At 37.9% G+C, this 18241-nt stretch overlaps 1 protein-coding gene across 1 annotated transcript in view; it reads right to left on the bottom strand.

The window, feature by feature from the left end:
- Positions 1-18241, bottom strand: part of ldlrad4a (low density lipoprotein receptor class A domain containing 4a) — a 216804-nt gene that overhangs the window by 59997 nt on the left and 138566 nt on the right. Inside the window, exon 3 of the mRNA XM_067426689.1 lies at positions 2128-2265. Coding sequence (XP_067282790.1) covers positions 2128-2265 — 138 coding nt within the window. The remainder of the gene's footprint in view (positions 1-2127; positions 2266-18241) is intronic.

The following is an 18241-nucleotide window of genomic DNA, read 5'->3' as shown; positions in this document are numbered from 1 at the left end:
AAATAAGATTAAATACATTGACAGATTAATTAATTGAGCGTCAAATATTTATTATTTGCCATCCGATAGCGCCAACTGTCAGATCCTATTGGATAAGCCCATTTCTTTGTGAAACAGCTAACACACATCAATTGAAATTCTATTTTAATGCACCAACTTAACATATCTGCAATATCATCTCCAGTAATGCTAATGAACTGTATTCCTCAGCAGAGGAATATCATACACGCTGTATATGCTATATGTGTCTAGCCTTACTGTGGTAAATCAAATGTACCATACAGTGAACACACAGCAAAGAGATCTGGGCCACAGTACAAACTACATTTTTCAACAGAATAACAGCAGTTCAGCTGTTTTCTAAATAGAGCAGCTTTTCCAGTAACAAGCTATTTTTTCCAACAAGTACTGTTATATTGCTGGTTTTATGTCACGTTAGATTGCACACCCAGCTTTGCAACCAATTGTGACAGTAATCAAACACTCTGGTAGTCTGTCACTCACAATAGCATTGAGAAGTATGATTCATTTTAGCCAGTTGGTTAGTTTGGACTATCATAATATACTGGTTCAGAGAAATACAAATTGATTCAACAAATCTTTTTTGAAGTGGTACAATGTACTTACTGTGTTCAAATTGTATTGCAAAGCACTTTGCTGCTATTGAGGTGGGATACGGGTAGAGTTAGGGACAGGTGTGGTGGTATGGGTAAGTTTAAGGATAGGGTTAGGTGTAAAGGGAAGTGCCAACTGCAACTACAGAAATTAATTACAGACGTAATTACATGCAGGTATTTTTAAAATGTAAGTACACTGTAAGTATTAAAAACATGTATGTACATAATAAGTGCATTGTATCAAATGATAAATTAAAATGTTAGTACATAGTAGTTAAGGCTGCCTAATATAAAGTGGGTCCTATTCTGTGGTTTTACTTATTGTGATGAATGATGAAGGGAATTTGGCTTTTGTGTTTCCTCATATTTATACTCCTGTGAAACAAGACATCATAGCTGGAGAATTTCATGTTCATTGTCACCCTTGTGGGCTAAAAAATGTAAATATTAATGTAAATATACTTCAGAGATATTTTACTCATAACAAATTCTAGGGGTACCAACAATTGTGGCCAACGGGTTTGGAGAAAAGCATTTTTTCATAATGTAATTGTTTTACTTCAATGAAAGGATAGATTTGTGATTTTTTTTAAATAAAAGATCAAAAGGATAAACAATCCAGATGTATTTTTTACAGCCATATTTGATCATATTTACCAGGGGTACCAACAATTTTGACCACCACTGTTTATACTTTTTAAAATGAAATCACAAAGTAATATTTAAAGGGGTTTGATCAGTTTCAAAAGTACATTGGGTTTAATTTATTAATATAAAAGTTTCTTTTTCGCATCTAAACAACTTATCGGGTTCGCGACTGTGCAGTCTCCCTCAGACTATAAACGAAGCTCGCGCACACCAGACGTCACTGTGCAGTCGCAAACGTAGAAAGAAAACAAACCCGGAAGAGAAGACAATGCTGAATAAAGTCATAGTTTTTGTTATTTTTGGACCAATATGTATTTTCGATGCTTCAAAAAATTCTATCTAACCAACTGATGTTCCATATGGGCTACTCTGAGGATGTAGGACAGTATGCCGTACATACATTTTTAATGGAGGAACAGAAAGCTCTCGGAATAGATATTAAATATCTTAAACTGTGTTTCGAACATGAACGGAGGTCTTACAGCGTGGAACGGAGTCATTAATGACATCATTTTCATTTTTAGGTGATCTAACCCTTTAATTCCAGTGGACTCCTATATGGCAATGATGTAAATAAATGTTTTATTTATAATGAGGGAGCGCTTTAAGCTATGAAATGTGCATGTTTTAATCAAAAGAGAAGTGGAAGTTTGATTTCTCATGGTCATGACCCCTTTAATTTACAGACACTAACTCGCTTCAATGTAACTTTTGGATAGTTTACTACTTTTTCTAAAAATGATGGTTAGCCGTGCATTTAATTCTAAGTAGCTTTCTACAGTAGCTTCCCCAACACTGATGCAATATCACCTGCCAGATATGCAGATGTGGTGTTGAGACACAGGTAGGCGGATGGACTTACACTGGATGGTGTCTGGGGGTGGAGGTACAGCAGCAGGACAATGTTCCTCATCACTGTTGTCTCCACATTCATTCAGATGATTACAAATCAGCGAGAGAAGTTTCAGACATCTGCCATTGGTGCAGTGGAACTTGCACTCTGCAGTAAGACAAAGAGAGAAATATGCCTTCAAGGGTGGACGGTTAGGATTGTTATGACACAATGCGGCACTATTATACAACTGAAGGCATCGCATACCAGACAGAGTGAATAATTAAGTATATGCAGGTTGATGCAATGCACCGCATGCAGGAAAATAACAATTACAATTTGGCTTTGGGTGGAGTACTAAGATAAACAGATATTTCAAAACTTTATAGCGCATGTGAAATACATTTCTACCCAGTTGCTCTAAACCTCAGACGGTACGCCCATAGACCAGTCACGGGCTGTCTGATGGATACTGCACACAAAAAGGGTATGAGCTGGCTAAAATGGTAAGCTCCAATCTGACTGGCTGGTTTCTAAAAAATTTATGGGATTTAGAGTGCACGGGTTTTATGCATCTCTAACTACTAGGCCATTGTTTTAATAAGCAAAATCTCCTTTGATAAATAATACTTTATTACAATTAATTGTGTAATATTCACAAATGTGTTTATTTTATTCATTCAATTTTTTTTGAAAAATTCTAAGTGTCAGCACAATAGTACATAAAACTACGCATTAAAATACATTTTGGAAATAACGTAATGGATAAATCTGTAGCAAAGAAAATATTTAATGTTTTACATAAACATATGCTTAATGTGAGGAACGGGCAGGTGTTATTTTAGTACTATATATATATATATATATATATATATATATATATATATATATATATATATATATATATATATATATATATTTATTTATTTATTTATTTATTTTATTTTTTATTATTATTATTATTATTATTATTATTTTTCGTTTTCATTTTAATTATTTTAAATTCGGAACATTTTGGTGTTTTTGATATTTAGTTTTATTTTATTGTGTTTTATATAGGCATATTTTTTATTATTTGCCAAGAGCAGAGATAAGTTCTTTATCTAATATTTATATTTTATGTATTTCAATATCAGCAATATTATTAATAGTTTAGTGAAAAATAAAGCTGGAATAATTTAAGCCATTATTAGCTGTAAATCATGGTACTTTTTTTGTCTTTTTTTCAGAGCTTTAAAGTTGTAGCAATGTCTATGTCATTATAAAGAAAAGAGCAGCTTGAACATTCTGCAAAAAATATCCATTTGTCTTCCAAGAAAGAAATCATTCGGGTTTGGAACAACAAGAGGGTTAAACTGTTCCTTTAAGGATTCGATCAACAACACTGAAAAGATGAAACTTTAGATAAAATAATGATAAAAATGTTCTTTCATTGTAAAAGTAATTATAATTTCTCCCTCCAATTAACAAAAGAGCCTTTGTTAATCTTTTGCGCGGGTGCACTTAAAAGATCCAGAGGAAGAGGAAATACAAGGCAGTTGTTCGGCAGGCTGCTCTGAATAAAAGAGGTCAGGGATGTTGTGATAGAGTTTTACGTGTCTCTAATCTACCCAGACTCACAACGCGTGACCTGACGCCGCACCCGATGACATAACATCTATCATAAAGCATTTACTTCAGAGCCATTATAGCGGGAAGGATTTCTGCAAGCTTGTATTAGGCTGTTCGCCGGCCGCTGTCTCGTCTGTGGAGTTAATCGCAGATTTGATCACCAGCAGGGGAAATGAGACACCATGTTTAAGACGCCAGTCTCTACACAACGCCCAAACAAACTCAAACACACTCGAATGTCTGGGTGAGGACAGACAGCTATCTATCTGTCCTGAGCAAACAGCCAGGCATGTCACTCAATTTCAGGATGATCTTGAAATGCAGACCAAAATCTAAGCCATGCAGACATTGTTGCTATCTCATTGCATTGCAATATAGATTTGTAGTTTCTGAACAAAATGCGAGTGGTTCTTGTGCGTGCAAAGCTCACTGCAAAAATGTGCTTAGGTGCTTAGGTTTGTGGCTGTCAAATCTTTGAAAGAACTTTTTGAGGCACTAAGTAGAATGAACAGACCTGCATATCACAAAACTTGTTTATGTTCTCTATACATTCTAATGGTGTACAGATTTCGAAGACTGCCTCACAATATTTTTCTTCTCACCAGTCCAACATCACGCTATTTCAGATTACCCTCACCAAACACTAAAACAATGTGCTTGGTTGCTTTACATTATGGTCAGACGCTCTTCATGTCTAAGTGGGCTGTTCCTGGTCAAAATAAGATGCTATATGCTGCCACTCAGATGCTCATTTCATTCACCTACCATGGTAAAAAACCTCAAGTTAAATTTACTCCACAGTATTCATTGTTTCAAAGCAGCTTTACAAAAAAAAACTAAACATCATGATGTTAATTCTTATTATCTTAATCTTTATGCCATGTAGTTGCATTTATCAGATTAGAGCTGGGTGATAATATTGTTTACAGTTTGTGATGATACCTAAGAAGTTGAGATATGCTATGTATCACTTTGCATGTCTATATATGGAAAATTTGGACATGCTTGTACACTATATTGCCAAAAGTTTTGGGACATCTGCCTTTACATGCACATGAACTTTGATGACATCCCATTCTTAGTCCATAGGGTTTAATATGGAGTTTGTCCACCCTTCTATAACAGCTTCAACTCTTCTAGGAAGACTTTCCACAAGGTATGGGAATTTTTGACCATTCTTCAAGAAGCACATTTGTGAGATCAGGCACTGATGTTGGACAAGAAGGCCTAGCTCACAGTCTCTTTTCTATTTTATCCCAAAGGTGTTCGATCGGGTTGTAAGCCAGTCAAGTTTCTCCACACCAAACTCGCTCCTCCCATGTCTTTATGGACCTCCAGAGAACACGTCTCCACTCCTCTAGTGTCCAGTGGCGGAGTGCTTTACACCACGGCATCCGAAGCTTTGCATTGCACTTGGTGATGTAAGGCTTGGAACATGGCCATGGAACATGGCTCGGCCATGGAAACCCATTCCATTAAGCTCTCTTACACACTGTTCTTGAGCTAATCTGAAGGCCACACAAAGTTTAGAGGTCTGTAGCTTTTGAGTATTGACTAGTTGGCGACTTCTGCTCACTGTGCACCTCAGCATGCGCTGACCCGACTCTATTATTTTACGTGGCCTACCACATTGTGGCCGAGTTGCTGTTGTTCCCAGTTGCTTCCACTTTGTTATAATACCACTATCAGTATCAAGTAACACTGCCTCAGGTCGTCCCGCTGGTCTGTGCGCATTAATGTGTTTTGGAGGAGGCGTGGCTTTGTACAACGATTGTATTTTTTCAATGCTACAAGGCTAAAGTTAGCATTACCCAGATCACCTATCGCACCTTTAACTGAGTATTTACTGCATGTATCCAGGTGATTGGATATACCAAGTTTTTTATATAAAAAAATTCATTTAAAAATAGTAATTTTTCAAGTTAAATGTATAAGTCTAATCACTAACACAAAATTATTAAAAAGTCTAATCACTTAGAAAATTGCCTATCTCTACTGTACTACTAAACTGTATTCTTCGAGGTATCATTCATGTCTGTATCAAAAACGATGAAGGACGAATAACACACCAATGTTTCATACTTCAGGTTAGTAGTTTGTCTACTTCATTAACCCTACAGCAACAGTAATAGTGATTCTTGCCTTGAGGTGTTGTCATATTACTGAAAATCTGGTGACATTTCATGACCAAAAATGTACTATTATAAGTGTCAATAGTGATATATGAAGCACAGCTCACACCGAAGTCAATTTCAAACCAAATTTTTGTTGGTCAGCGTGGCAAACTTGTATGATCAACTTGAACCTGATGAATCACCTCTCTATAATCTCCAGATTGCACATATTCCAAACTGAAATTAATTCTGTATGCAAAAATTTTCAAATCAAGAGTAAATGTGACCATGCCTTTAGACTGTAATTCGGTACATTGTCAGATACAGCAGTGTCATTGTCCTGCAGTTGAGCAGGACACTTTCTCTCACTCGCTTTCCCGTCTGCTCAGCCAAACTGATGCTCTCTGACCGCTCTCTGTGTGATCGACTGCCCGTCCACAATCAGCTGCCATTCTCATGACTCATCCGACCCTGATAAGACCTCAAACCACCCTGCGTGTCTGGGTTCTCTTCCCTGGCCCGGCTGTTGATGTCACCTGCCCTCCTCTCCCCTAAAGCAGTCAGACAAGGCCATCTGTGTGTGGCGATGGAGATCATGGGATGGATGGGTGTGAGAGAAGCCTCAGTGTCTAAATTTACCCTGCACCTGGGATTTGGAGTCCGCCGGCAAGTTCAGGCCAAGTGTGTCAGCTGTTCATGTCTGCGGTTTGTTGTCTTTTATGTCTTAATTTTCCACTCAACGTCATGAAATAGCATTTATAACCCACTTTATTTCCACAATGTGACCATGAAGTGAAACAGGATATGTACCAAGAAAAATATAGGAATGGTGGTACTTGGTTGGATCATGAAAAGTGGTCATTCCAGAAATGGGCTACTCCCATCTTGGAGCAAAGCCAATGCTCACTTTTGAGACTTTTTGACTTGGATAAAAAGACTCAAGGTTCATCTTTGGGAGTGTCGCCAAGTATCAAAATGGTAATGCCTTTTTTCCAAATTATTCACTAGTATTGCAGTACACTTAATTACATTATTATATTAACTGAAATTAAATTACTTTGTCAACAATTGTCAAGACATCAGAAAGTCTTTGTTGCCTACAACATTAGCATAAAATAAAAAAATCTAAACAGCTAACTGACTATTGGCTAACACATTAAACAAACTAAACGGTCTGTTGAATGTAAGACTGAAATAAACTCATCCTTTCTACTTTCTTAATGCATCTTATTGATCTGATTGGGAATGTAGAATCGTTCTGAAATTGACACATTGCTCTTATTAAAGGGGTCCTATTATGCCTCTTTTTACAAGATGTAATACTATACAAGTCTTTAAAGTTTAAGCTCAAAATACACAGATAATGTATTATACATGTTGTAAATACCATATTTTGAGTGGATGGAAAAACATGCTTTTTTGTGCATGTATCTTTAAATGCAAATGACCTGCTACTTCCCAACCCATGCTTTCCAGAAGAGGGCAGAGCCTGTGAAGTCCATGCCATTCTCTGCCTAATAAAAACTAAAAGATCTTTTTGGTTTTGATTATCATCTCTAATAGCTGTCATTCATTCTCATTAAAGTGTATTATATCTGCATGCATTTTAAGGCCAAATCAGTCTAAACTTGTGATATATGTTTTTTACTGTTAATCACTGTACTGTAATGTTCTCATTGGTCATTGACACATGATATAATCAAGTAACACTGCCTCAGGTCATCCCGCTCCTGGTCTGTGTGCATTAATGTGTTTTGGAGGAGGCGTGGCTTTGTACAACGATTGTATTTTTTCAATGCTACAAGGCTAAAGTTAGCATTGCCCAGATCACCTATTGCACCTTTAACTATTATTTACTGCATGTATCCAGGTGATTGGATATACTTAAATTATTTTTATTAGATTTTGCATAATTAGATATAACAGCAGGCATAACAATGACTGTAAAATATGTACACTCACCTAAAGGATTATCAGGAACACCATACTAATACTGTTTGACCCCTTTCGCCTTCAGAACTGCCTCAATTCTACGTGGCATTGATTCAACAAGGTGCTGAAAGCATTCTTTAGAAATGTTGGCCCATATTGATAGGATAGCATCTTGCAGTTGATGGAGATTTGTGGGATGCACATCCAGGGCACGGAGCTCCTGTTCCACCACATCCCAAAGATGCTCTATTGGGTTGAGATCTGGTGACTGTGGGGGCTATTTTAGTACAGTGAACTCATTGTCATGTTCAAGAAACCAATTTAAAATGATTCAAGCTTTGTGACATGGTGCATTATCCTGCTGGAAGTAGCCATCAGAGGATGGGTATATGGTGGTCATAAAGGGATGGACATGGTCAGAAACAATGCTCATGTAGGCCGTGGCATTTAAACAATTCTCAATTAGCACTAAGGGGCCGTGTGCCAAGAAAACATCTCCCACACCATTACACCAAATTGTTGTGCGTGAAAATCCCAGTAACTGAGCAGATTGTGAAATACTCAGACCGGCCCGTCTGGCACCAACAACCATGCCACGCTCAAAGTTGCTTAAATCACCTTTCTTTCCCATTCTGACATTCAGTTTGGAGTTCAGGAGATTGTCTTGACCAGGACCACACCCCTAAAGGCATTGAAGCAACAGCCATGTGATTGGTTGATAAGATAATTGCATTAAGGAGAAATTGATCAGGTGTTCCTAATAATCATTTAGGTGAGTGCATATTAGGTATGGAAGTGGCATATTTTAAGTTTTAATATATTTGTGATAGGGTCATTGGGCTATTGGACTAATCCTGGTCCTGTCCCCAAATCACATCATTATTTGAGACAAATTTTCGATGTAGAACTGGATAGGATCCTCAACCAAACAAAACAATATTTTGAGTCAACCGAACAAACAAATCAACCTAAAAAACGCTTTACGGATAATTGTCTCTGCATGTTAAACTGGGACAGGAGGAATTCAAAAGGAATTACACACACTACCCTTAAAAATTTGAAAATGCATATCAATTAGTTAGCCAGAATCAGATATTTTGATACTTTGCAGTCTAGGTTTGGTTAAGATGTCTTGCTGCATTACACAAGTCCACTGTATTTCTCCTCCAAGGCTGCGAAATGAGTTTTGTTCTTAATACCTTTAATCTTATTTGGACCTTGTCTCCCACACATCACGCTATATCTTTTGTCACTTTCAACACTCCCCTCCCTGTCTTTCTCCCTCAGTCTGTGTCTGTCGCCGCCTCCAGGTCTTGGCTCCTTTATTAAGAAAAGAAAATAAGAGCAAGGAAGCCTGCGAAATTTTCTGCGCCAAATTCCCCAACACATTGAGGGGGAGCAGTGTGTGTCGTGGTGAGAAGAGAATGACCTCCGCCGGCTGAGCTTGGATAATTAAGTGTGCATGTATTGCAGAACCGAGTCAAAAAGTGCGAGACGGAGCAGCCGTCGCAATATGTTCTCACTTTATTAACATTTCTGACTAAAATGTAAAACAGACAAGAGCTAGACGCTGTACTACATATAGCTGGTGTGATGGTCTTTTTTTAAAGTTGAAAATGATTAAGCTAATTTCGTCAGACACTGAAAATCCTTTAACCTTAGATTTAAAGTGCATGTATTAGATGGGAGAGTTTAAACAGGTCAGTCCACCGCCATGCCTCAAAACCTAAACACAAGCCTAGCTAACCAGAGTTTAAACTAGGAAGTATAGATTGTTTTTGCTCACCCCCGTCCCGTTTGTTTAGTACCACTGTATTTCCCAGCATTTAGCCCACGGTAAACTCCCCCAACCTATCCAAATCTCCCTACGCAAACCTGTGCTGTGGGCTCACAGAATGAAGGGAATCGATTTGGAAGCTGTCCACACTTAAAACGCCTCTGCCATGAAACACCAACACAATTGCTTCTCCATGAAGAATACAGTATCTCTGTCTGTCTGTGTGTGTGTGTGTGTGTGTGTGTGTGTGGTGTGTGTAGCACAAGCATCAGTAGTTTCGGTCTCTGTTGCTAGGCAAAATCATGAGAAAATTAAATCAAATCATATTGACAAAAACACTTGCTGCATACATTTCTTTGATTGGGCTAAAATTAACATAAACCGATATTAAATGTAAAGCGACTTGACTGAACAATGTCAGAGACATATATCTAACAAATTACATAATACTTGGATTATGATTGTTATTATTTGTTTAATAAGATTTACTAACCTTCATGTTTGTCTGTCTCAGATGTTTTAAAGTAAAAAAATAAGGTAATTTCTGTATATTTAAATTAAGCTTATTAAAAAAATAGTTCAAGAAAAAGAAATCTGACATTTAGTCCCCTCATATCCTTCAAACCTAAATTTATTTTATGCATGGAATGCAATAGAAGATATTTTGTATAATGTTCAAGCTGCTATTTTCCATGCAACAAAATTGTATTAAATATAGTAAAATAAAATAAAAATCACAGTTTATTCAAATATATCAATAAGAAGCTTTTCTATGACTTGTGTTAACATCCCATGTTGAAATGAATGTAAAAATGAATACAGCACATAGTAATGTAATGTGGACTACTTTTACGGTGCTTAACATGTTCAAGTGCAGGTCTGACGTTTTGCTAAATTTCTTTCTGAGCTCCACAAAAGTCATACGGTTTAGAACGACATGAAGGTGAGAAAATTATGACAGCATGTCAATATGTTAATGTCTATCGTCTGACTAAACCTACCTGTCTATACTTTTTTTATATTTTATTTTTACATTTTATTACGTGTTACATGTTTATGCATTTACTGGAAATTCCTTGTATGTGCAAGCATACTTGGCAAATAAAGTACTTTCTGATTCTCAGATTTTAGTGCAAGCTTTGTTTGTGTTAAATTTCAAACCAGCTTGCTAATGTTTATTTGGTTCTGCTAGTTTAAATGTTTCATTCTGTTGTGACTTCTTTGACAGACAGGTTGCTTAAGACCGTGGGACGGCGCTCTTTCTCCTCAGCTGGAGAGACCATCACATGCTTTTGAACAGAATGTTCTGGTTTTTCATTTCTCTCCATGATGAATAAAGAGCAGAACATTGTGACCCCGGCTCAGCTTGGGGGCCATCCAGTTGTTAAAACAATATCCTCTACCTCAGGTCTCTCAGGAATTTTTGGATGTATGGGTCCAAATTCCACTCCAAGTTCAAATTCCACATCTGATATTAAAAACTGGATACTGGAGTATTTTCAATGTCAGCACTTGGCCGGCCCCGCACAAAGACAGAAGTTTCACTTTCTGAAAACATTCTCTTTTTTGATTTTTGTGAAACATAACCTCCTAACATGATAGTGGCTCCTTGCAGTTTAAAAATATTTAAAAGGTAGGTTAGGCAATTTCGGAGAGGCTAGCTTTGAAAGCATAAGATCCCACCCTCTCTTCAGAGCACTCTCTAAAGCTACGACTTCAAAAAACTTCAAAACTCATGAACGCACACAACAGTCTGCAAAGTGCCATGAGAGAGAGCGTTAAATTACCACGTCTCAAAGAACATAACATCACAATAATAAATATAGCTGCAAGCAGCCATTATCGGGGCCAAGCGCAAAGAAGAAGACAAGACATGCCAGCATGGCTGGAAGTCTCAAGCCAACTGCAACAATGAGCCATTAAGGACCTATTAAGTTGATTTTAGGCAAAATAGCAGTCAAATTTTAAATACAGTCAATAATAATGGTTTAATGGTTTATCACTTTCGACCAATAGGTGTCACTGTTACGAAACTGATGTGGTTTAGTCAGATTGAGATGACAATGACACATGCAAAGTTTGGTGTCAATATGTCAAAGCATTGCAGAGATACAGCCTCAAGAGTAATTTTTGCATCATGGCTCAACTCTGTTGCAGTGGTATATGAAAACTGTTTTGTCTATCAATCCGAAATCCATAAGTATTTGTCAGCATGGTCTGAAGACGATACGGATCAATTTTGGTGAAAATCGGACAAACGGTCTAGGATGAGTTTGAAAAAGTAGATTTTTAACAAATAACAAGATGGAGCACAGATATGTTTGCAAAATATGGCAAAATTGGTATCTATCTTCTCGGCATGAGCCAATGAATGTATTATGACCAGTCTCATTACAATAGGCTAATTTAATCAAAAGTTATTAGCATTTTTGTACATTTTATTACAACTTTTGACCACAAGGTGGCGCTGCCCCGAAACTTTTTGAATATCTTCGGGACATAGAGCGGAAGACACATACCGAGTTTTGTAACGATACACTAGTGCATTCTTAAATTATAGCATTAGCATTTTAAACCGTAATACTGCATTGAAGTCAATGGGAATTTCATGTTTTGTTTTATTATAGCGCCACCAAGAGGCACAATCCCACCAATTTTTTTATGTGTCCTCGTAGTGAGCCCATACATATGTGTGTCAAGTTTGGTGAAAATATTTCATTTTGTTTTGGAGTTATAGACATTTATATGAAAAAACACGTAAAAAATGACTGACACCTGACTTTGATTGGATTTTACTACCCCTTACTATCAATATTTTGAGATTTGGGCATTAGCGTATAGCTATCGACCTATGTTTCCGAACTTCTGAGGCTGGTTTCGTCTCGATCGGACTAGCGGTTTCGAAGATATCAGCAAATGTTTTTTAAGCACTAAATTACAACTCTGCGCAAACCATATGCCGAAACCTGGCAAGTCTGGTATCGTTGGAGTCGGCAAGGATTCAGGAGACCAAAAAACACACTCCCATCAAAATATGTCAACCACACCCAAAGTTATAAGCGTTTGAAAAAAAAAATTCTCCACTAGGTGGCGCTGTTTCGAAACTTCTCAGGCTACTTCAGGGCATCGTGGTGATGACCCATACCAAGTTTCATAACAATCTGTTCATGCGTTCATAAAATACAGCATTTTTGCACATAATTCAAAATGGCCGACATCCAAAATGGCCGACATGGTAAAATTGGATATCAGTCGACTCGGCATGACGCCCTGAATCTAATGAGACCAATTTTATGATTTTTGGATAAACGGTTCAGAAGTTATAAGCCAAAATAGGCATTTTTCGTATCTCCGGACAGGTAGGTGGCGCTGCGCCGAAACGCTGCATGTTGCTTCAAGTCATGCTTGTGATGACATGTACCAAGGTTGGTTTGAATACGATAAAGCGTTGCGGAGATATAGCCTTTAGTGTGTTTTTGCAACCTCCACGTAAAATTTGTTTGTGCGTTTATTGAAAACGATTGGACGAATCAACTTGAATTCCATAACTTTTTGTCAACATGCTCTGAAGATGATCTGTTTCAATTTTCGTGAAAATCGGAGCAACGGCCTAGGAGGAGTTCGAAAAAGTAGGTTTTTCAGAAAATTCAAAATGGCGGGAAAATTTGCATACCGGAAAATGACATCATAGGGTGAAATCGAATCGGCTTGAGCCAAGGAATCCGATGAAAAAAGAATTTTGTTTCTAGCCCTTAGGGGTCAAAAGTTATAAGCATAAATATGAGTGAAACTTTGGACAGGTGGTGGCGCTAGAGGGATTGAGTTAGAGGCACCAAATTTGCTATAGTGACAGCTCAGACTGGCCTCTATGAGTGTGCCAAATTTCACAACTTTTTACCATACGGTTCTATGGGCTGCCAGAGACTCCTATGGCGGAAGAAGCAGAATAATAAATATAGCTGCAAGCAGCCATTATCGGGGCCAAGCGCAAAGAAGAAGACAAGACATGCCAGCATGGCTGGAAGTCTCAAGCCAACTGCAACAATGAGCCATTAAGGACCTATTAAGTTGATTTTAGGCAAAATAGCAGTCAAATTTTAAATACAGTCAATAATAATGGTTTAATGGTTTATCACTTTCGACCAATAGGTGTCACTGTTACGAAACTGATGTGGTTTAGTCAGATTGAGATGACAATGACACATGCAAAGTTTGGTGTCAATATGTCAAAGCATTGCAGAGATACAGCCTCAAGAGTAATTTTTGCATCATGGCTCAACTCTGTTGCAGTGGTATATGAAAACTGTTTTGTCTATCAATCCGAAATCCATAAGTATTTGTCAACATGGTCTGAAGACGATACGGATCAATTTTGGTGAAAATCGGACAAACGGTCTAGGATGAGTTTGAAAAAGTAGATTTTTAACAAATAACAAGATGGAGCACAGATATGTTTGCAAAATATGGCAAAATTGGTATCTATCTTCTCGGCATGAGCCAATGAATGTATTATGACCAGTCTCATTACAATAGGCTAATTTAATCAAAAGTTATTAGCATTTTTGTACATTTTATTACAACTTTTGACCACAAGGTGGCGCTGCCCCGAAACTTTTTGAATATCTTCGGGACATAGAGCGGAAGACACATACCGAGTTTTGTAATGATACACTAGTGCATTCTTAAATTATAGCATTAGCATTTTAAACCGTAATACTGCATTGAAGTCAATGGGAATTTCATGTTTTGTTTTATTATAGCGCCACCAAGAGGCACAATCCCACCAATTTTTTTATGTGTCCTCGTAGTGAGCCCATACATATGTGTGTCAAGTTTGGTGAAAATATTTCATTTTGTTTTGGAGTTATAGACATTTATATGAAAAAACACGTAAAAAATGACTGACACCTGACTTTGATTGGATTTTACTACCCCTTACTATCAATATTTTGAGATTTGGGCATTAGCGTATAGCTATCGACCTATGTTTCCGAACTTCTGAGGCTGGTTTCGTCTCGATCGGACTAGCGGTTTCGAAGATATCAGCAAATGTTTTTTAAGCACTAAATTACAACTCTGCGCAAACCATATGCCGAAACCTGGCAAGTCTGGTATCGTTGGAGTCGGCAAGGATTCAGGAGACCAAAAAACACACTCCCATCAAAATATGTCAACCACACCCAAAGTTATAAGCGTTTGAAAAAAAAAATTCTCCACTAGGTGGCGCTGTTTCGAAACTTCTCAGGCTACTTCAGGGCATCGTGGTGATGACCCATACCAAGTTTCATAACAATCTGTTCATGCGTTCATAAAATACAGCATTTTTGCACATAATTCAAAATGGCCGACATCCAAAATGGCCGACATGGTAAAATTGGATATCAGTCGACTCGGCATGACGCCCTGAATCTAATGAGACCAATTTTATGATTTTTGGATAAACGGTTCAGAAGTTATAAGCCAAAATAGGCATTTTTCGTATCTCCGGACAGGTAGGTGGCGCTGCGCCGAAACGCTGCATGTTGCTTCAAGTCATGCTTGTGATGACATGTACCAAGGTTGGTTTGAATACGATAAAGCGTTGCGGAGATATAGCCTTTAGTGTGTTTTTGCAACCTCCACGTAAAATTTGTTTGTGCGTTTATTGAAAACGATTAGACGAATCAACTTGAATTCCATAACTTTTTGTCAACATGCTCTGAAGATGATCTGTTTCAATTTTCGTGAAAATCGGAGCAACGGCCTAGGAGGAGTTCGAAAAAGTAGGTTTTTCAGAAAATTCAAAATGGCGGGAAAATTTGCATACCGGAAAATGACATCATAGGGTGAAATCGAATCGGCTTGAGCCAAGGAATCCGATGAAAAAAGAATTTTGTTTCTAGCCCTTAGGGGTCAAAAGTTATAAGCATAAATATGAGTGAAACTTTGGACAGGTGGTGGCGCTAGAGGGATTGAGTTAGAGGCACCAAATTTGCTATAGTGACAGCTCAGACTGGCCTCTATGAGTGTGCCAAATTTCACAACTTTTTACCATACGGTTCTATGGGCTGCCAGAGACTCCTATGGCGGAAGAAGAAGAAGAAGAAGAAGAAGAAGAAGAAGCAGAATAATAATAATAGGAACACTAACGATTTCAATAGGTGCCTCCGCACCTTCGGTGCTTGGCCCCTAAATATAGCTGCAAGCAGCCATTATCGGGGCCAAGCGCAAAGAAGAAGACAAGACATGCCAGCATGGCTGGAAGTCTCAAGCCAACTGCAACAATGAGCCATTAAGGACCTATTAAGTTGATTTTAGGCAAAATAGCAGTCAAATTTTAAATACAGTCAATAATAATGGTTTAATGGTTTATCACTTTCGACCAATAGGTGTCACTGTTACGAAACTGATGTGGTTTAGTCAGATTGAGATGACAATGACACATGCAAAGTTTGGTGTCAATATGTCAAAGCATTGCAGAGATACAGCCTCAAGAGTAATTTTTGCATCATGGCTCAACTCTGTTGCAGTGGTATATGAAAACTGTTTTGTCTATCAATCCGAAATCCATAACTATTTGTCAGCATGGTCTGAAGACGATACGGATCAATTTTGGTGAAAATCGGACAAACGGTCTAGGATGAGTTTGAAAAAGTAGGTTTTTAACAAATAACAAGACGGAGGACAGATAGGTTTGCAAAATATGGCACAATTGGTATCCATGTTCTCGGCATGAGCCATTGACTGTATTATGACCAGTTTCATTACAATGGGTTAATTTAATCAAAAGTTATTCGCATTTCTGTACATTTTATTACAACTTTTGACCACAAGGTGGCGCTACCCCGAAACTTTTTGAGTATCTTCAGGACATGGAGCGGAAGACACATACCGAGTTTTGTAACGATACGCTAATGCATTCTTAAATTATAGCATTAGCATTTTAAACCATAATACTGCATTGAAGTCAATGGGAATTTCATGTTTTGTTTTATTATAGCGCCACCAAGAGGCACAATCCCACCAATTTTTTTATGTGTCCTCATAGTGAGCCCATACATATGTGTGTCAAGTTTGGTGAAAAAATCTCATTTTGTTTTGGAGTTATAGACATTTATATGAAAAAACACGTAAAAAAGGACTGACACCTGACTTTGATTGGATTTTACTACCCCTTACTATCAATATTTTGAGATTTGGGCATTAGCGTATAGCTATCGACCTATGTTTCCGAACTTCTGAGGCTGGTTTCGTCTCGATCGGACTAGCGGTTTCGAAGATATCAGCAAATGTTTTTTAAGCACTAAATTACAACTCTGCGCAAACCATATGCCGAAACCTGGCAAGTCTGGTATCGTTGGAGTCGGCAAGGATTCAGGAGACCAAAAAACACACTCCCATCAAAATATGTCAACCACACCCAAAGTTATAAGCGTTTGAAAAAAAAAATTCTCCACTAGGTGGCGCTGTTTCGAAACTTCTCAGGCTACTTCAGGGCATCGTGGTGATGACCCATACCAAGTTTCATAACAATCTGTTCATGCGTTCATAAAATACAGCATTTTTGCACATAATTCAAAATGGCCGACATCCAAAATGGCCGACATGGTAAAATTGGATATCAGTCGACTCGGCATGACGCCCTGAATCTAATGAGACCAATTTTATGATTTTTGGATAAACGGTTCAGAAGTTATAAGCCAAAATAGGCATTTTTCGTATCTCCGGACAGGTAGGTGGCGCTGCGCCGAAACGCTGCATGTTGCTTCAAGTCATGCTTGTGATGACATGTACCAAGGTTGGTTTGAATACGATAAAGCGTTGCGGAGATATAGCCTTTAGTGTGTTTTTGCAACCTCCACGTAAAATTTGTTTGTGCGTTTATTGGAAACGATTGGACGAATCAACTTGAATTCCATAACTTTTTGTCAACATGCTCTGAAGATGATCTGTTTCAATTTTCGTGAAAATCGGAGCAACGGCCTAGGAGGAGTTCGAAAAAGTAGGTTTTTCAGAAAATTCAAAATGGCGGGAAAATTTGCATACCGGAAAATGACATCATAGGGTGAAATCGAATCGGCTTGAGCCAAGGAATCCGATGAAAAAAGAATTTTGTTTCTAGCCCTTAGGGGTCAAAAGTTATAAGCATAAATATGAGTGAAACTTTGGACAGGTGGTGGCGCTAGAGGGATTGAGTTAGAGGCACCAAATTTGCTATAGTGACAGCTCAGACTGGCCTCTATGAGTGTGCCAAATTTCACAACTTTTTACCATACGGTTCTATGGGCTGCCAGAGACTCCTATGGCGGAAGAAAAAGAAAAAGAAGAAGAAGAAGCAGAATAATAACAAGCAGCCATTATCGGGGCCAAGCGCAAAGAAGAAGACAAGACATGCCAGCATGGCTGGAAGTCTCAAGCCAACTGCAACAATGAGCCATTAAGGACCTATTAAGTTGATTTTAGGCAAAATAGCAGTCAAATTTTAAATACAGTCAATAATAATGGTTTAATGGTTTATCACTTTCGACCAATAGGTGTCACTGTTACGAAACTGATGTGGTTTAGTCAGATTGAGATGACAATGACACATGCAAAGTTTGGTGTCAATATGTCAAAGCATTGCAGAGATACAGCCTCAAGAGTAATTTTTGCATCATGGCTCAACTCTGTTGCAGTGGTATATGAAAACTGTTTTGTCTATCAATCCGAAATCCATAAGTATTTGTCAGCA

Source organism: Pseudorasbora parva, chromosome 19, assembly GCF_024679245.1.
Source record: "Pseudorasbora parva isolate DD20220531a chromosome 19, ASM2467924v1, whole genome shotgun sequence".
Taxonomy (NCBI): Eukaryota; Metazoa; Chordata; class Actinopteri; order Cypriniformes; family Gobionidae; genus Pseudorasbora; species Pseudorasbora parva.
This window is presented reverse-complemented; position numbering and strand designations above follow the sequence as displayed.